The 20,319-nt window shown below is 50.8% G+C and overlaps 1 protein-coding gene across 2 annotated transcripts in view; it reads left to right on the top strand.

Moving 5' to 3' along the window:
* Positions 1–2,087: 2,087 nt before the first annotated feature.
* SEPTIN7 (septin 7) overlaps positions 2,088–20,319 on the top strand; it is a 57,399-nt gene continuing 39,167 nt past the window's right edge. For both annotated transcript variants that reach the window (XM_064169905.1, XM_064169906.1), the window contains exon 1: positions 2,088–2,190. In XM_064169905.1, coding sequence (XP_064025975.1) covers positions 2,181–2,190 — 10 coding nt within the window. In that variant the 5' untranslated portion in view covers positions 2,088–2,180. The remainder of the gene's footprint in view (positions 2,191–20,319) is intronic.

Genomic DNA, 20,319 nt, shown 5'->3' on the forward strand with positions numbered 1-20,319 from the left:
GGTGGTGGAGTCACTGTCCCTGGAGCTGTTCAGGGCAGGATTGGACGTGGCACTTGGTGCTCACTTGGTGCTCACCACGTGAGCTCTGTGGTAAAGGGTTGGACTTGATGATCTGTGAGGTCTCTTCCAACCCTGATGATACTGTGAAGAGGTCTGTAGATGTGCTGGAAGGTGTCCAGAGAAGGGCCATGGGGAGGAGCAAAGGGCTGGAGCTGCTCTGCTGTGAGGAGAGACTGAGGGAGTTGGGGCTGTTGAGTCTGGAGAGGAAAAGGCTCCAAGGTGACCTTCTTGTGGCCTTTCAGTATCTGAAGGGGGCTACAAGAAAGCTGGGGAGAGACTTTTTAGGCTGTCAGGCAGTGATAGGACTGGGGGGAATGAAGCAAAGCTGGAGGTGGGGAAATTCAGACTGGATGTTAGGAAGAAACTCTCCAGCATGAGAATGGTGAGAGCCTGGAAGGGATTGCCCAGGGAGGTGGTAGAAGCCTCATCCCTGGAGGTATTTAAGGCCAGGCTGGATGAGGCTTTGGCCAGCCTGATCCAGTGTGAGGTGTCCCTGCTCATGGGAGGAGGGTTGGAACTGGCTGATCCTCGTGGTCCCTTCCAACCCTGAGTGATTCTCTGATTCCATAGATATAATTTGATGCTTCAAAAAGTAACAAGTAGCTTCTTCTAGAGCTGTTGCAGGAATTTAAGGGACCAGTTTGGTTTGGAAGTTAGGAATAAATGCAGCCATTCAAAAACCAGTGTGTTCAGAGCTCCAGTTTTAGTTGGCTTGGGTATACCAGAAATCAGGCTCTTTCCTGCTCTCATTAAATACAGCATTCATGCCAAGTGTAACACTTGAGAGGTGTTTCTGTTTAGGAACATATTCTTTATATAAATCTTGGGTACAAATAGAGCTGCTTAACAGAGCAAACAACCCAAGAGTTATCATAGAATCATAAAATTAACCAGGTTGGAAGAGAGCTCCAGGCTCAGCCAGCCCAACCTAGCACCCAGCCCTGGCCAAGCAACCAGACCATGGCACTAAGTGCCCCAGCCAGGCTTGGCTTCAACACCTCCAGCCACAGAGACTCCACCACCTCCCTGGGCAGCCCATTCCAATGCCAATCACTCTCTCAAAAATATTTGTTGCATTGTGTGTGTTTGAATTTGAAACTGCAGCACTTGGCTGCAGCTTGGCTATCCTTAGATGTTCCTCTCTTACCATGTATGAGTTAATGAGTTCAAAGACAAGGCTGATTTTGAGCTAGAAGGAGAACTGATGCGGTGTATTAGCACTGCATGACTGTGTCCAGTTCTGGGACTCCTTTCAGGAAGCTGTAGCCAGCAATGAGCTCTGCCCTGAGCCTCCTCTGCTGCAGGCTGCACACCCCCAGCTCCCTCAGCTGTTCCTTGTAGGGCTGTGCTCCAGCCCTCTCACCAGCCTTTGGCCATGTTTAAGCACCTCAACATCTTTCTTCAATTGAGGGGCTGAGAGCTGGACACAGTCCACCTCCCCTGCAGCCAGCAGGGACATCCTCCACTAGATCAGGTTGCTGAGAGGAGGGCTGCAAAAAGGAGCAAGGGACTGGAGCCACCTCTGCTATCAGGACAGCCTTAGGGAGCTGGAGGTGTTCAGCTTGGAGAGAAGAAGGTTCCAGGGAGACCTAATAATGATTTTCCAGTACCTGAATCAGACTACAAGAAGGTTGCAGAGGGACTTTACAAAGGCCTGTAGGGATAGAACAAGGGGCAATGGCTTCAAACTAGAGAAGAGCAGATTTAGACTGAACGTTAGGAACAAGTTCTGCACCAAGTAGGTGGTGGAACACTGCAACAGGTTGCCCAGGGAGGTGGTTGAGGCTCCCTCCTTGGAGGTATTCAAGGTGAGGCTGGAGAAGGCTTTGTGCAACCTGATGAGTGGAGGATGTCCCTGTTGACTGCAGAGGATTTGGAGGTCCTTTCCAACCCAAACCATCCTCTGGTTCTATAGCACAAATGCAAAGCTGAGATGATTGTTCACTACAGAAACGAAATGTGGGCAAAATAAGCTACAGGCTTTTCTTCTAAGCTTTTTTTTTACCCCTGATTATCTCTTCCTTTAGCAACAGAAGAACCTTGAAGGATATGTGGGGTTTGCAAACCTGCCAAATCAAGTTTACAGGAAGTCTGTGAAGAGAGGCTTTGAGTTCACACTTATGGTAGTAGGTAAGTTTCTTTTCTGTGGGGTGCTGGTCATTAGAAGGATGCTGATGTAGCTCTTTAAGCTCTGTGGTGATGATCTAAATGTGTTTTGCATGATCTCAGGTGAAAATAAGGATCTTCCCCTTCTAGACTCTTTAAGGTGTTTAGAAGGACCATGTCTGATGTGCAAATGGATGAGGTCTGTATAGCTTGTCCAGTCAAAGAAAAGGGCTTGGAGTGGATCTGGTGTGATCTAATGTGTGATTTGCAGACCTGACATCAAAGAAGCAATTTGCACCTGGATTTTTCATCACAGCTGGAAAAGGAAACTGCCCTGCTTGTACAAGTTGAGTACAAGAGTCAAGCTGGGATCTTGCCTGGCACACAATGAGGCAGCAGGCTCCTGGTATATGCTGCACTTTTGTGGCCACAGAGCTGTGCTACGAGATCCCAGCTCTAATTTAAACAAACCTTTCTTGTTTGGATGGTTGCAGAGAAGCCCAAATGTAAACAGTATTTTCCCTATGGACAGAAGAATTCCATGCACAACAGTTCATTTAGGCTTTGATGATGACCCAAATTGTCATCTCTCCTGCTAGGACATTACATTTGCTACCCCCAAGCCCCCTTTGGAGTGCTTGTGTGGTGGCAGACTATTGTTAAGGTTGAGTACATATATATGTAGCCTAGGTATGTGGCTCAGTGGTCAAGATGCTGTGATTATGGAGTGTTTAATAACAGCCAGCTGTCCTTTTGGTGGTGTCTGCCTTTGTCTTAGGCCACTTGTCTAGCTGGATAACTGTTTGGGATGTTTTGTCATCCATGCAATGGATCTCTGATGCAGTTATTATGGATGTGTTAGCATATTACATAATAACACCATTGACAGACCTAGAAATCAAGGTCAGATAGGTGAAAAGTCCTTCTGGATCACTTCTAATTGGTTTTTTACTTACAAAATGACTTAGGATTTTAAAATTTGAGGGTTGTTTCCCCCCCCCACCCCCCCTTGGAACTTGATTATAGTTTTTTAGTGTCCTGGTAGCCAAGCCCATAATTCATTATTCAGTACAAAACTCTTTCCTCTTGAATCAGTTTTGCTTTCTCTGCTACCTAGAGGAAAAAGATGAGAGGAAGGAAGGGAACTGTCTTTGTGTTATTCCAGAGTGGGGTTTCTTTTGTAGTTCCAAGCTTTGTTGTTGCAAATAGCAACTCAAAGCAGAAAGAATAAGTGTAGGAGAACTGGAGGAAGTGTGTGAAATTGTCTTGGTGTTCTTCTGTGTGCCTCTAGTAGAACAGGTCCGAAGGGACCTCAGAGGTCATCTGCCCCAACCTCCCCACCAAGGGTGAGGACACCTCTCAACTAGACTCAGCTGCTCAAGACCTCATCCAAGCTGGCCTTGAACACCCCCAAGGAAGAGGCACCCACAGCCTCCCTGGGCAGCCTGTTCTAGAGTCTCAGCACCCTCTTACCAAAGAACTTCTTCCTAAGATCCAGTCTGAACCTACCTCCCTTCAGCTTCAAACCATTTCACCGTGTCTTGTCTCTAGACACCCTTGGGAAAAGTCCCTCTGCAGCCTTCCTCTGAGATCACTTCAGGTATTGGAAGGCAGCTCTAAGGTTCTTCTGGAGTCTTCTCCAGGCTGAACACCTCACAGCAGAGGTGTTCCAGCCCTTGGGTCATCTTTGTGGCCTCCTGGCCTCCCTCCTAGCAGCTCTGTGTCCTTCTGGGGCTATCAGAACTGGAGGCAGTTTTCAGGGTGGGGTTCTCAGCAGAGCTGAGTGAAGGGGAAGAATCCTCTCTCTTGCCCTGCTGCTCACACTCCTCTTGGTGCAGCCCAGCTTCAAGTGACTCTGCAGTGTTTAGCCACAATAAACATGGTAGTGTTTATCTCATTAACTGTGTTTATGCTTTCTCTGAGTGACATTGTTTGCTTTAGTCATGTTTCTGAACTTCAACTGCAGCCTGAGCTAGCCTTCTGTTTTCCTGGTTAATCAGCTGTTGGTGGACATTGCTTTGTCTTCAAAGTCTTGGAGAGAGTGAACTTCAAAGCAGTCATGTCCTAAAAGTCTAATCAGTATTCTAGACGTCAAATCTTCTGCAGTGGCTTGGTTATGTAGCATAAAACCCCTCTGAGCACAAGCCATAGTAGGCAGAATGGTGCATTGAATTTCAGCTTCATTTTTGGGTCTTTTACAGGAAGGCTTTTCAGTAGTGGGTTAAAGCAACCTCATAAGGCTCAACAAGACCAAGTGCAGGGTCCTGCAATCCCTGGCACTGATAGAAGCTGGGCAGTGACTGGCTTTAGAGCAGCCCTGAGGAAAGGGAGGTGGGAGTGCTGGTGGATGAGAAGCTCAACATGAGCCAGCAGTGTGCACTTGCAGCCCAGAGAGCAAGCAGAGCCTGGGCTGCAGCAAGAGAAGTGTGGCCAGCAGGGCCAGGGAGGGGATTCTGCCCCCTGCTCCATGCTGGTGGGACCTTACCTGGAGCACTGCATCCAGTTCACAGTATCACAGTATCATCAGGGTTGGAAGAGACCTCACAGATCATCAAGTCCAACCCTTTAGCACAGAGCTCAAGGCTAGACCATGGCACCAAGTGCCACGTCCAATCCTGCCTTGAACAGCTCCAGGGACGGCGACTCCACCACCTCCCCGGGCAGCCCATTCCAGTGTCCAATGACTCTCTCAGGGAAGAACTTTCTCCTCACCTCCAGCCTAAATTCTGGAGCCCCTGGTACAGAAAGGATCTGGATGTGCTGGAGTGTGTCCAGAAGAGTGCCACAAGGATGCTCAGAGGGCCGGAGCTGCTCTGCTGTGAGGGCAGGCTGAGAGGTTCAGTTTGGAGAAGAGAGTGCTCCAAGGAGACCTTATTGTGACCTTCCAGTATCTGAAGGGGACTACAAGAAAGCTGCAGAGGGATTTCTTTTTAGGGTGTCAGGTACTGACAGGATTCAGGGAATGGTGCAAAGCAAGAAGTGGCTGCGTTCAGTCTGGATGTTAGGAGGAAGTTCTCCAGCATGAGAGTGCTGAGGCACTGGCACAGGTTGCCCAGGGAGGTGGTGGAAGCCTCATCCCTGGAGGTGTTTAAGGCCAGGCTGGATGAGGCTGTGAGCAACCTGATCTAGTGTGTCCCTGCCCGTGGCAGGAGGAGTGGAACTGGCTGATCCTTGTGGTCCCTTCCAACCCTGACAGTTCTGTGACTTCTAGGTCCGAAATAGTGCAGCTGAGCAGAGGAAGAAATGTCAGGCTTGCTTCCATCATCATCTCCTGTAATCTCTTCAAGTCCAAGAGAGTTGTTGAAACACTGCAGAAGAAGACATAAATATTTGGTCTGCCTAAATCCCAAAGTCTGTCCTCTCTTGCTCTCTGCTGTATACTTAAGAAGGCTTCCAGAAGTAACCTTGCTCTGTGTAGTAGCTCCACAGTTCAAGAAGATCTTAATTGTGAAGTAATAATTATGCTTATTAATGTAATTGCTTAAGTATTGGGTGTGTGCTTTTCTTTTTGTCCTGGTGTAAGGAGGTGGGGAGCAAACAGAGTTGCTTTGCAGTGTCTCTTTCTTTCTCTAAACACTGCACCAGGAAATCCCCCTTTTGTTGCTCCTCTATTGAAATGGCTCTGCTAACATGTTTGGAACCAACACCCAAGCAGAGGCAGGCTCAGGGGATTCAACATTCTCTTTTCTCCTGTGGGCTTCATGTGTTTAAGGATAATTATTTGAGGTGGACTTTCACAGAGCTCTGCTCTTCAATATGGACAGAGGAATCAGTGCACCCTCAGCAGGTTTGCAGATGGCACCAGGCTGTGTGGCACAGTCGATTTGCTAGAGGGCAGGGATCCATCCAGAGGGAGCTGGGCAGGCTGCAGAGGTGTGCCCAGGGCGACCTCATGGCATTCAACAAGACCAAGTGTAAGGTCCTGCACCTGGGTGGGGGCAATCCCAAGCACAGCTCCAGGCTGGGTGGGGAATGGCTGAGAGCAGCCCTGAGGAACAGGCCCTGGGGGTCTGGGCTGATGAAAAGCTCAACAGGAGCCTGCAGTGTGAGTGCAGCCCAGACACAAGCCTGTGCTGGGCTGCAGCAAGAGCAGTGTGGGCAGCAGGGCAAGGGAGGGGATTCTGCCCCTTGGCTCTGCTCTCCTCACACCCCACCTGCAGTCCTGGGTGCAGTTCTGGAGCCCCCAGCACAAGCAGGACATGGAAGTGTTGGAGGCAGTGCAGAGGAGGCCACCAAGATGCTGAGAGGGCTGCAGCAGCTCTGCTGTGAGGACAGGCTGAGAGAGTTGGGGCTCTGCAGCCTGGAGAAGAGAAGGCTTTGAGGAGACCTTGGAGTGGCCTTGCCTCCAGGAGGGCTGGGGAGGGACTATTGACAAGGTCTGGTGATGACAGGACAGGGAGGAATGGGTTTGAACTGGCAGAGAGGAGACTGAAAGTGGCTGTTAGGAAGAAGTTGTTTGCAGTGAGGGTGGTGAGACACTGGCACAGGTTGCCCAGGGAGGTTGTGGAGCACAGAAGCACAGAATGGGATCAAAGATCCCATTCTGTGCTTCTGTCATCCATAACCTCCCTGGAGGTGTTCAGCACCAATGAGTCCTTGAGTGCCCTGTTCTAGTGGGAGATGTCCCTCCCTATGGACAAGAAATAGGTGGAAAGGAAACTTGGAAATTTTATTGATTTCATTTAAAATTAATCTGATTTGTGGGATGCAAAACCCTTCAGTGACTTCCCAGACAACCTTTCCACCAATTTCTTGGACAACCCTTTGGCAGTTGTGACACCAGAAGCTGTGTTGGAGGCTCTCCTCTAGCAAATCATCTGTTGTGTGTTCTAATTGTCACTTTAGCCTTGTAGGTCACCTGTAGATGACAACTTCAAGGGAAGTGTCTGGCAGTGCTGTCAGTGTTGCCTTGGTAATTACATGCAGGCTCCACTGTTTTGGTTTGAACATGGCTTTTTGGCAGGGAGGCAAAGCAGAAGGCTGTTTTGTGAGACTTGAAGCTGCAGTAAAAGCAAAAGAACACTCTGGTTTTAAAGTGCTTGCTTTGTTTGCTGCAGAAAGCTTGGCCTGGTCCAGTACTGGTGTCTTCTGGTGGTCATAGAATCAAGCAGGTTGGAAGAGACCTCCAAGATCATCCAGTCTAACCTATCCCCCAGCCCTATCCAGTCAATCAAACCATGGCACTAAGTGCCTCGTCCAGTCTTTTCTTACTCTCTCTGTGAAGAACTTCCTAACATCCAGCCTGTACTTCCCCTGGCACAGCTTGAGACTCTGTCCCCTTGTTCTGTTGCTGGGTGCCTGGCAGCAGAGCCCAACCCCACCTGGCTACAGCCTCCCTGCAGGCAGCTGCAGGCAGCAATGAGCTCTGCCCTGAGCCTCCTCTGCTGCAGGCTGCACCCCCCCAGCTCCCTCAGCCTCCCCTCACAGGGCTGTGCTCCAGGCCCCTCCCCAGCTTTGGCGCCCTCCTGTGGACACCTTCCAGCACCTCAACATCTCTCTGCAATGGAGGAGCCCAGAACTGGACACAGCACTCAAGGGGTGGCCTGAGCAGTGCTGAGCACAGGGGCACAAGAACCTCCCTTGTCCTGCTGCCCACACTGCTCCTGAGCCAGCCCAGGATGCCATTGGCTCTGCTGCCCACCTGGGCACTGCTGCCTCCTCTTCAGCTCCTCTCTTCCAGCACCCCCAGCTCCCTCTCTGCCTGGCTGCTCTCAGCCACTCTGGCCCCAGCCTGTAGTGCTGCTTGGGGTTGTTGTGGCCAAAGTGCAGAACCCTGCACTTGGCCTTGTTCAATCTCACCCCATTGGCCTCTGCCCACCCATCCAGCCTGGCCAGGTCCCTCTGCAGGGCTCTCCTACCCTCCAGCAGCTCCACAGCTGCTCCTAGCTTGGTGTCATCTGCAAACTTACTGATGCTGGACTCAATCCCCAGCTCCTGATCATCAATAAAGACACTGGACAAGAAGTTAATGTTGTTACCAAAGTGATGCTCTCAGCTGCAGTATTTGTGATGTAAATACCTGATGGTCGTGAAGCCAGTGTCAGCCATGAGATGTGACTCTTGTGCTTCAATGTGGATGTTTTCCCTCTGGCTAATTATGCAACAGTGCAGATCTTCATTCTGAATCTCTTTGAGCTGTTCCATTTTGTTCCTTTCTCCAGTGTTTTTTTCTCTGTGTAGTATGGGTATTGCCTGCAGCTGCTCCATTCTGGTTCTCATATGTCTTTGTGTTGAGCTTCTGAGCACATTTACATTTCATTACAGCTCATACCATACTCTTCTGTACAATTCCTTTTTATGAAACAGATTGAGCAGCTTTTAACAATATTTTCCCCCCTTCATTTCTATTCTGGTGTTAGAGTTTTTTTTTTTTTCCCCTCCTAACCACTTACCATAATATTTAAGGCAGAATATTTAGAGTTAGAAAGACTGCTAAAGCTGTTTTATCCAATTAATCTTTCTCTGTGAGTTCTTCTCACCCTTTATTTCCAGTTTCCATCTCAGTTTTTCACTGTAGGTGGTTCTGTTGAGCACAGATTTAAGACCTCTTAATATTCTTGTCTTGGAATGGTGCAAAGTCCCTGTCAGCATGGTCAGGAGCTGTATTAAGAGTGTGTTCATAGGATGTCAGGGGCTGGAAGGGACCCAAAGAGATCATCAAGTCCAACCCCCCTGCCAGAGCAGGACCATGCAATCTAGCTCAGGGCACACAGGAACACATCCAGGCAGGCCTGGAAAGGATTCAGAGATGGAGACTCCACAGCCTCTTTGGGCAGCCTGTGCCAGGGCTCTGGGACCCTTGTGTTGAGGTGGAAGCTCCTGTGCTGAGGTTTACTGTTGAGTGACATCAGTGTAGTTCCTTCCTTCTTTTAAGCCTGAAGTGAAAGTTTCTCCATGGAGGCTGGACTTGGGGTGCTGGGGATGCAAAGCTGGACCTGAGCTGGCACTGGGTGCTACCAGCCCAGCCCAGCCTGATCACAGCCAGCAGGGGAAAGGAGGGCAGGGAGCCCCTCTGCTGAGACCACCCTCTGCACTGCTCAGGCCACCTCTGTCTGTGCTGTGCTGAGGACTCGACTCAGGGACCTGTTGCAGTGGGGCTGGAGGAGGTCACATGGAGTCAGTCAGGGTTGGAAGGGACCACAAAGATCATCTAGTTCCAACGCCCCTGCCATGGGCAGGGACACCCTACCTTAGATCAGGCTGGCCAGAGCTAGCCAGAGTCAGGGTCACATCAGTGCTGGGAGGGCTGGAAGCCATCTGCTATGAGGCCAGGTTGAGAGAATTGGGGTTGTTCAACCTGCACAAGAGAAAGCTCCAGGGAGACCTTAGAACAGCTTTCCACTACTTGAAGGGGACTACAAGAAGGCTGCAGAGGACTGCTCAGAAATGGCTGCAGTGATAGGATTGAGGGGCAATGGTTTGGAATTAGGGAAGAGCAGATGTAGATTGGATAGGACAAGAGGAAATGGCCTCAAGTTGCATCAGGGGAGGCTGAGGTTGGCTGTTGGGAGGAAGTTCTTCCCTGAGCAAGTGGTCAGGCACTGGAACAGGCTGCCCAGGGAGGTGGTGGAGTCACCATCCCTGGAGGTGTTTAAAAGGAGAGTGGCTGTGGTGCTTGAGGCTATGGTCTGGTGCTGAAGGCTGCTGGGATGAAGGTTGGACTGGCTGATGCTGGTGGTCCTTTCCAACCATATCAATTCCTAGTGATGAGATGCTGTGCTGAGGGGTTTGGTTTGGTCAAGGACATGTCAGTGTGCAACTAATGACTGGACTGGATGAGCTTGAAGGGCTTTGCCAGACCAAGGCATTGTGTGACACATTTCCCCTGTATCTCTGTTAAACACTGAGCCATTACTTTGCATTCACATCTGCATGGGGTTTATTTTCTGATGATGTTGTTAAACCATCTGCAGAGTTGAAAGGAAAATGTAGGGTTTCTGAGAGGAACCTTTTATTTTGTGTGTCTTGAAAGTCAGCAATTCTTTTCCCATCTGTTCTTCCTTGGTTTGAAGTATGAGAGAATTTACTGTCAGTGAAGCAAAAAATAACTCAAAACTGGTTTCCTTGTGAGCTATTTCTGTCTGCCATTGATGGAACAGGGTTTGGTTTGTTGTCATTTTTCACCCTCACATAATGCTTTCCATAGCAAGCAGCAATGTCTGCTGAAGGGGCCTTGGGGCAATTAATGCAATGCTCTGGAGTCAAACCACCACTGTCTTCAGAAAGAGCTCCTTCAAGGACTCAAAGACAAACCTGGCTGAACAAGGCCAAGTGCAGGGTTTTACACTTTGGCCACAACAGCCCCAAGCAGCACTACAGGCTGGGGCCAGAGTGGCTGAGAGCAGCCAGGCAGAGAGGGAGCTGGGGGTGCTGGGAGAGAGGAGCTGAAGCTGAGGCAGCAGTGCCCAGGTGGGCAGCAGAGCCAATGGCATCCTGGGCTGGCTCAGGAGCAGTGTGGGCAGCAGAACAAGGGAGGTTCTTGTGCCCCTGTGCTCAGCACTGCTCAGGCCACCCCTGGAGTGCTGTGTCCAGTTCTGGGCTCCTCCATTGCAGAGAGATGTTGAGGTGCTGGAAGGTGTCCACAGGAGGGCGCCAAAGCTGGGGAGGGGCCTGGAGCACAGCCCTGTGAGGAGAGGCTGAGGGAGCTGGGGGTGTGCAGCCTGCAGCAGAGGAGGCTCAGGGCAGAGCTCATTGCTGCCTGCAGCTGCCTGCAGGAAGGCTGTAGCCAGGTGGGGTTGGGCTCTGCTGCCAGGCACCCAGCAACAGAACAAGGGGACAGAGTCTGAAGCTGTGCCAGGGCAGGTCTAGGCTGGATGTTGTTAGGAAGTTGTTGGCAGAGAGAGTGATTGGCATTGGAATGGGCTGCCCAGGGAGGTGGTGGAGTGGCTGTGGCTGGAGGTGTTGAAGCCAAGCCTGGCTGGGGCACTTAGTGCCATGGTCTGGTTGACTGGCCAGGGCTGGCTGAGCTTGGAGGTCTTTTCCAGCCTGGCTGATTCTGTGGAAATGGGAGATTAGAAGAGAAGGCTGATCAATGTGCATAAGTATCTAAGGGGTGGGTGTCAAGTGGCTGGGGCCAAGCTTTTTCTGATGGTCAGCAGCAATAAGACAAGGAGCAGCAGCTACAAACTAGAACAGAGAAGGTTTCAGCTCAGCATGAGGAGAAACTGCTTTACAGTGAGAGTGATGGAACTTTGGAGCAGGCTGCCCAGAGAGGTTGTGAAGTCGTCTTTGGAGGCTTTCAAACCCCTCCTGGATGCATTCCTGTGTGGACTACCCTAGGGGATCCTGCCTTGGCAGGGAGGGTTGGACTGGATGCTCTCTGGGGATCCCTCCCAACCCCTTGCATTCTGCCATTCCCATTCTGTGATCTCTGTTCTAAGGCTGCTGCTCAGTCATAAGTCAGAACTGAGCCCTGCTTGTGTGTGCTGGGAACAGGATGAATTAAGAGAGCTTTCTGCCTTGCTGCATGCATGTTTTTCTTGGCACTTGATGTTTGAGGGTATATGAAATACAGCAGTTGGTCAATGTTGATCTTTCCTGGTTAAATGCACTGGCATGCTAAAATAGTATTTCATGTGTGCTTTGGGGCCAGTGGTGATGTTGGAAAGCACTCAAAAAGATAAGGATAACTTTAAAGCTGCAGAGGTGTGGCATTCTTTTTCTTGGCTTTTGGTTTCTCAGCTCTATTGGTTTATTTAATTTTACATCAAGCTTGCATGCAAAAAAGTGCTCAGATAGAGTGTTTTTTTAGTGAGGTTCTTGTGAAGTCTGGAGAGAGACTGTTTGAAGAGGCCTGAAGGGATAGGAAGAGGAGCAGTGGTTTGAAGTTAGAGAAGAGCAGAGTTAGATTGGGTGTTAGGAACAAGTTTTGCACCGTGGGAGTGGTGAAACACTGCAACAGGTTGCCCAGGGAGGTAGTTGGGGCTCCACCCTGGAGATACTCAGTGTGAGGCTTAACAGGGCTGTGGGCATCCTGATCTAGTTGAGGATGTCCCTGCTGGCTGCAGAGGGGGTTGGACTGGATGAGCTTTGGAGGTCCCTTCCCACCCAGACCACTCTCTGATCAGATGCATAACACCCCATGGTAGGTAGGAGCATGTTTGCTGCATGCTGTAGCATCTTTCCTTCTCAGAACTGTAAGGACAGAGATCATAGAATGGTTTGGGTTGGAAGGGACCTCAGAGATCTTCCTTTGGCATAGGCAGGGGCACCTCCCACTAGAGCAGGTCACTCAAGGCCTCATCCAGCCTGGTGCTGAACACCTCCAGGGAGGTTGTGGATGACAGAAGCACAGAATGGGATCTTTGATCCCATTCTGTGCTTCTGTCATCCACAACCTCCCTGGGTAACCTGTGCCAGTGTCTCACCACCCTCACTGCAAACAACTTCTTCCTAACATCCACTTTCAGTCTCCCCTCTGCCAGCTTGTTGCTGCCTGGGTCAGTGGACTGGTGTTAGAATTGTAAATCAAAGATCCCATTTGGTGCTTCTGTCATCCACAACCACCCTGGAGGTGTTCAAGGCCAGATTGGATGAAGCCTTGAGGGGCCTGTTGTAGTGAGAGCTGTCCCTGCCTATGGCAGGGGGTTGGAACTGGCTGAGCTTTGAGGTCCTTTCCAACCTAACCCATTCTGTGAAATGTGATCTAAGTGTCTTGGGTGTGTTCCTCTCTTGGCTGAATAAAAGCTGACTTCCTCACTCCCACCCCTCTGTGTGGGAAGACAGTTTTGAGGGAAAGGGGAGAGGGTTTGGTTCCTTTCTGGGTTGAATGTTAATTTCACCCCTAGAACTGCATAGCTTGCCTAAGAAGAAAGCTTTTAGATGACTAAGGTCAGGAGAGCTCCTTGAGACCAGGAGGGATTCTGTGTTCAGGTGTTTAACTGAATCCTTTCATGGCCAAACTCAGAGTTGCAGATGTCTGTGTGAAGTGGGTGCTGGGTTTTGCCCCATGCCTTTTGTCTGGCACCAGAACACTTGTTCTTCCTTGTGGGTGGAAGGCTAAGTGATCATGCTACCTGCTGGCAGTTTTGCTCCACCACCTCTCTCTAGGTGATACTAGGATCAGAAATATTATAGAATCATAGAATCAAGCAGGTTGGAAGAGAGCTCCAAGCTCAGCCAGTCCAACCTAGCACCCAGCCCTGGCCAAGCAACCAGACCATGGCACTAAGTGCCCCAGCCAGGCTTGGCTTCAGCACCTCCAGGGATGGTGACTCCACCACCTCCCTGGGCAGCCCATTCCATTGTATAGATGCTTTTTTATCTGCATTCTTTTCTTGGGCTTTCTGTCCCTGGGGGACAGCATAAATAAGTTGTCTTTTCCCTTTTTGGTGTTAGCTGGCTGATAGTTAGCACAAGTACTGCTGACTGGCAGGGCTCACTTGTGTTTCTGGTCTGGCAAAGCAGCCTGCTAGCTGCTTGAATCTACAAGGCAGCTTTAGCTCTGAATCACAGAATCAACCAGGTTGGAAGAGAGCTCCAAGCTCAGCCAGTCCAACCTAGTACCCAGCCCTGGCCAAGTAACCAGACCATGGCACTAAGTGCCCCAGCCAGGCTTGGCTTCAACACCTCCAGCCACAGAGACTCCACCACCTCCCTGGGCAGCCCATTCCAATGCCAGTCACTCTCTCTGCCAACAACTTCCTTCTCACATCCAGCCTACACCTCCCCTGCCACAACTTGAGACTCTGTCCCCTTGTTCTATTGCTGGGTGCCTGGGAGAAGAGCCCAACCCCACCTGGCTACAGCCTCCCTTCTGGTAGCTGCAGGCAGCAATGAGCTCTGCCCTGAGCCTCCTCTTCTGCAGGCTGCACACCCCCAGCTCCCTCAGCCTCCCCTCTCTTCTCCTCTCCCTTCTCTTCTCCTCTCCCTTCTCTTCTCCTCTCCCTTCTCTTCTCCTCTCCCTTCTCTTCTCCTCTCCCTTCTCTTCTCCTCTCCCTTCTCTTCTCCTCTCCCTTCTCTTCTCCTCTCCCTTCTCTTCTCCTCTCCCTTCTCTTCTCCTCTCCCTTCTCTTCTCCTCTCCCTTCTCTTCTCCTCTCCCCTCTCTTCTCCTCTCCCCTCTCTTCTCCTCTCCCCTCTCTTCTCCTCTCCCCTCTCTTCTCCTCTCCCCTCTCTTCTCCTCTCCCCTCTCTTCTCCTCTCCCCTCTCTTCTCCTCTCCCCTCTCTTCTCCTCTCCCCTCTCTTCTCCTCTCCCCTCTCTTCTCCTCTCCCCTCTCTTCTCCTCTCCCCTCTCTTCTCCTCTCCCCTCTCTTCTCCTCTCCCCTCTCTTCTCCTCTCCCCTCTCTTCTCCTCTCCCCTCTCTTCTCCTCTCCCCTCTCTTCTCCTCTCCCCTCTCTTCTCCTCTCCCCTCTCTTCTCCTCTCCCCTCTCTTCTCCTCTCCCCTCTCTTCTCCTCTCCCCTCTCTTCTCCTCTCCCCTCTCTTCTCCTCTCCCCTCTCTTCTCCTCTCCCCTCTCTTCTCCTCTCCCCTCTCTTCTCCTCTCCCCTCTCTTCTCCTCTCCCCTCTCTTCTCCTCTCCCCTCTCTTCTCCTCTCCCCTCTCTTCTCCTCTCCCCTCTCTTCTCCTCTCCCCTCTCTTCTCCTCTCCCCTCTCTTCTCCTCTCCCCTCTCTTCTCCTCTCCCCTCTCTTCTCCTCTCCCCTCTCTTCTCTTCTCCTCTCCCCTCTCTTCTCCTCTCCCCTCTCTTCTCCTCTCCCCTCTCTTCTCCTCTCCCCTCTCTTCTCCTCTCCCCTCTTCTCCTCTCCCCTCTCTTCTCTTCTCCTCTCCCCTCTCTTCTCTTCTCCTCTCCCCTCTCTTCTCTTCTCCTCTCCCCTCTCTTCTCTTCTCCTCTCCCCTCTCTTCTCTTCTCCTCTCCCCTCTCTTCTCTTCTCTTCTCCTCTCCCCTCTCTTCTCTTCTCCTCTCCCCTCTCTTCTCTTCTCCTCTCCCCTCTCTTCTCTTCTCCTCTCCCCTCTCTTCTCTTCTCCTCTCCCCTCTCTTCTCTTCTCCTCTCCCCTCTCTTCTCTTCTCCTCTCCCCTCTCTTCTCTTCTCCTCTCCCCTCTCTTCTCTTCTCCTCTCCCCTCTCTTCTCTTCTCCTCTCCCCTCTCTTCTCTTCTCCTCTCCCCTCTCTTCTCTTCTCCTCTCCCCTCTCTTCTCTTCTCCTCTCCCCTCTCTTCTCCTCTCCTCTCCCCTCTCTTCTCCTCTCCCCTCCAGACGTCCAGCTTGTTTCTGTCGGTATGTTCCTGTCACCAATCCAGCATTAAGTGCTTGCAGATGAAAACAGGTTTTTTTCCAAGCATAGATGTTCTAGCAAAAATGCAAACGTGGCCTTAGGGCTGCAGTCAAGTCTTAATTAGTTCCTGTAGCACAACTTGGGATGCAAATCTTGCAGTGTTTGTTTTGTTGGGTTTTTTTTTGCCTTGTACTTAGGAAGTAGTTGATGTTTTCTGTGAAGTGATGCTGGCTTCTTTATAATGAGGCAAAAAAAACCCCAAACCAATATCTAGAAGCCTGACTTTTGTTGTGTGTAGGAACTCTTGAGGGTCCCTCAAAGCAGCTGACACATTTAACATGCAGGCTGTAAGCTGGAACCTCAACCTTTCAAGTTAAATGGAATTAACCAGAGTGCTTCTGGCTGGGTTTGGTTTACAGATTGCTTTGTCAACTGCTTCAAGCAGGTCAGTAATAATAGCTTCAAGCTTGTCCATTTGAACTGGTGCAGGGATCAGGACCAGTCTTGTTCAGCATCTTTGTGGGTGCCATGGACAGAGGCATTGAGTGCAGCCTCAGCAGGTTTGCTGCTGACACCAGGCTGTGTGGTGCAGCAGACAGGCTGGAGGGCAGGGATCCATCCAGAGAGACATGGACAGGCTGCAGAGGTGGGCACAAGCCAACCTCAGGAGGTTCAACAAGACCTGAGATGAGTCATCTGAGTTGAGGCAATCCTGAACACAAATGCAGGCTGGGCAGTGAGTGGCTGGAGAGCAGCCCTGAGGAGAGGGACCTGGGGGTGCTGCTGGATGAGAATCAGTCAGGGTTGGAAGGGACCACAAGGACCAGCCAGTTCCAACCCCCTACCATGGGCAGGGACACCCTACCCTAGATCAGGCTGGCCACAGCCTCATCCACCTCCAGGGCTGGTGCCTCAGCCACCTCCCTGGGCAACCCATCCCAGCCTCTCACTCCTCTCATGCTGAACAACTTCCTCCTCACGTCCAGGTCACCTAAAGCAGGTCACACAGGAGCACATCCAGGTGGGTTTTGAATGTCTCCAGAGCTCCACAGCCTCTCTGGGCAGCCTGTTCCAGGGCTCTGGCATCCTCACAGTGAAAAAGCTTTTCCTTATGCTTATGTGGAACCTCCTCTGCTCCAGCTTGCCCCCAGTGCCCCTTGTCCTGTCGTTGGCCATCCCTGAGCAGAGCCTGGCTCCATCCTCCTCACACTTTGCCTTCCATGAATGAGGCCACCCCTCACTCTCCTCTTCTGTGACGTGATCCTTTGTCCACCAACCAACCTGATGCATCCAACTGCCTTCTAGCCCTCCTTCAATCATTTTAATACTGCTGGGTCTGTAAATCTGTCTGAAGTTACCACTGGAAAATAACAAGAGCTGCTGTCTGCAGGAATGCTGCTTCCTTTGAGAGGTTTCCCACTGGAACATGGCAAGGACCAGTTAGAATCACAGATGGTAATGGCTAAAACACTCTCCTGAAAAGAGAGTCCTGTGGCACTGGAGTCACTCTGAGACTCCTTTACTGCAGCAGTTGTGGGCTTTGGCTGTTCTTTTTTCTTTCCAATAATTGCACATCTTTAAAAGCAGGAATATTTAACTGACTATTCTCAGCATTGAGCACTTGACAGCTCTTTTCCCTAACCACCTTCTGGTGATTCCATGGCTTGAGTACTTCCCATTGAGAAAAGGAAGGAAAAACAAACCCAAAAACTCAAAAGTGGTTTTTTTTTTCTTGCTTAATGAAAACCAGAACAAAGTAAAGGGGAGGAAAAAAAATGAAGCTGTGCCTTCCATATATGCTCAGCCTCATTTTGATTAGTCTTTTTTCTATAGGGCCTTTTTGGTTTGGGTTTTTTCTTTTCAGTTGGGTTCATTCTTACAACTTCTGGAATTCCCTTTTCACACTCTTCCACCATATAGTGGACAACCTTTGAGAGCTGCATGGCTGGGGAAGTTTGGTTGGTGTAGAAGGTGTCTGTGGCATACAGGAGTATACAGAAATGATTCCACATCACTTTGAAGTGCTTGAAGAGTCCTCCTGCCCTCAGTGGCATTTATGAAGTGTTGGTCTGGTTTAATTGGGGGGGGAAATCATCCAACAATAACTGCTCTGGGCTGAAATTCAGATGCTGACCTGGCCTAAATCTGGGCTGTTGCTAAAAGGAACTAACAGCACTTGGGCCAGATTGGATTAGTGCATGAATCCAGCTGGAGAGCTTGCTGGGAGCTGCAAGGAAGGTTGGTCTTCAGTCTGCAGCTTGGCAAAAGAAAACTCTGCTATCAGCACTTGGAGTCCTGGGTGCACTTCTGGAACCCCCAGCACAAGGAGGACATGGAACTGTTGGAGCCAGTCCAGAGGAGGCCACCAAGATGCTCAGAGGGCTGCAGCAGCTCTGCTGTGAGGACAGGCTGAGAGAGTTGGGGCTCTGCAGCCTGGAGGAGAGAAGGCTTCCAGGAAGACTTAGTAATGGCCTGCCAGCTGTGCCAGGGCAGGTCTGGGCTGGATGTTGTTAGGAAGTTGTTGGCAGAGAGATTGATTGGCATTGGAATGGGCTGCCCAGGGAGGTGGTGGAGTCCCTGTGCCTGGAGGTGTTGAAGCCAAGCCTGGCTGGGGCACTTAGTGCCATGGCCTGGTTGACTGGCTAGGGCTGGGTAATAACCCCTCTGCAGGTCTCTCCTTCCCTCCTACCTACTTTGGCTCTGTCCAAGCCTGATGAAATTCCAGCTATATACTGGTTATGAAGCTTAAGTCTGGAAGATTTGTTATCCTGGAGCTCTGCAGCTGCTGTCACTTCCAGTTGAATCCCTTAACCCAGTTACTTGGCAGCGAGCTTGCACAGTCCCATTTTCCATCTAGGTCACTTTTGACCACTCCTTGTTGCTTTTCATGTCTCTGAAACTGCATTGCAGCGTGCCTACAGCTCGAGCAGGGTGCGAGGAGAGCTCTGGCAAGCCTGGGCTGCAGCTCCTAATTGCATGTTTGTAATTCCACCCAAGCCTGCACGCTGAAGGCTGTCACATTTCAGCTGGTTTCGCTACTAGACCTGGGTGGACCAGTGCTGTGGGGATGTATTTTTCTCCTGTGAGTGATGTTGAAGAACTACAGCTGAAGAGAGGCTTCTGATAGCAGTTCCTTGCTTTTACTAGGCCTGAATTCTTTTTTTGTCCTGAATGCTGACTGCTTGCTTCCCCTGCCTGGTGCTTCATGAAGTAACACATCTATTCCACGTGGCTGCTTTGCAGTCTTGCTGCTTATGAGGAGTGAAGCCTGTAGACAATCATAGAATGGGCTGGGTTGGGAGGGACCACCTAAGGGCATCCAGTCCAACCCCACTGCTGCCAGAAGGGACATCCTCAGCTAGATCAGGTTGCCCAGAGCCCTGTCTCCAGCCTCAGATTGAATATCTCCACTGGTGAGACCTCAGCTCTACCTCCCTGGGCAACCTGTTGTAGTGTTCCACTACCCCCATGGTACAGAGCTTGCTCCTAACTTCCAATCTAAATCTGCTCTGATCTATTGCAAAGCCATTTCCCCTCATGCTGTTCCTGCAGGCCTTTGCAGATTGTCCCTCTTCAGCCTTCCTGTAGCCCCCTTCAGGTACTGGCAGGCCATTATTAAGTCTTCCTGGAAGCCTTCTCTTCTCCAGGCTGCAGAGCCCCAACTCTCTCAGCCTGTCCTCAGAGCAGAGCTGCTGCAGCCCTCTCAGCATCTTGGTGGCCTCCTCTGGAGTGGCTCCAACACTTCCATGTCCTGCTTGTGCTGGGGGCTGCAGAACTGCCCCCAGGACTGCAGGTGGGGTGTGAGGAGAGCAGAACCAAGGGGCAGAATCCCCTTCCTTGCCCTGCTGCCCACACTGCTCCTGAAGGATCAGCTTTGTGAGGGTCAGCTTTGTGAGGGTCAGCTTTGTGGCTCTGACTGCCATAAATTCTGTCCTGAATTCAGGTTGTGAAATGGTGCAGCTTTGGCTTGCTTTCTTTTATAAACATCTCTAGCACAGGGTTGGAAGTTGTTGCATGACCCTACCCTATGGAACTGTAGGTATGTGGGAGCAGCTGTGAGGCACAGTGCTGCTCCCAGCCCTCCTCCTGATGAGTTTCGTTTGGATGTTCTTGTGTGTTGATGGAAATGTTGGGTCATGTTTTGTGGAGGCAGGAACTAGCAAAAAGCCTTCTAGAATCAGAGCTAAAGGCATCCTGTAGCCTCCCTTTTTGTGGTCATCTAAAGTGAGATGGCAGAGTATCAGTCCTCCCTGATGAGAGGATGGTTCCATCACAGAATTAACCAGGTTGGAAAACACCTCTTAAATCTACAGCTACCTGAAGGGAGTCTGTACCCAGGTGGGGTTGGGCTCTTCTGCCAGGCAGCCAGCAACAGAAGAAGGAGACACAGCCTCAAACTGTGCCAGGGGAGGTCTAAGCTGGATGTCAGGAGGAAGTTGTTGGCAGAGAGAGTGATTGGCATTGGAATGGGCTGCCCAGGGAGGTCTCTGTGGCTGGAGGTGTTGAAGCCAAGACTGGCTGGGGCACTTAGTGCCATGGTCTGGTTGGTTGGGCAGGGCTGGGTGCTAGGTTGGGCTGGCTGAGCTTGGAGGTCTTTTCCAGTCTGCTTGATTCTATGATTCTATTATTGCCCCTTCTCCTATCATTGGGCATCTCTGAGAAGTGGTGCAGTTGATTGTCACAGGGCATGAGCATGAAGTGCTGTAGGACTGGTAGTTGTTAGTGACAGAGCAGAAAATCTTGTGGTGACTTCTGCCTGAGTGATTTCTGTAGTGAAGAGGCAGGAAGCCATGCAGAGAGCACCCTGAGAATGTTCAGTACTGGTTGGTGAGCTTGATCATTTGGTGTGTTTAAGGAAGTCTTAGCTGGACTCATAGATGTAAGGATGGAAGGTGTGCTGTTTGAGTCATGCCTCGAGTTGCAGAAGGCAGGATCCTGAAAGTGCAGT

This window comes from Pogoniulus pusillus, chromosome 32 (genome assembly GCF_015220805.1).
Source record: "Pogoniulus pusillus isolate bPogPus1 chromosome 32, bPogPus1.pri, whole genome shotgun sequence".
Taxonomy (NCBI): Eukaryota; Metazoa; Chordata; class Aves; order Piciformes; family Lybiidae; genus Pogoniulus; species Pogoniulus pusillus.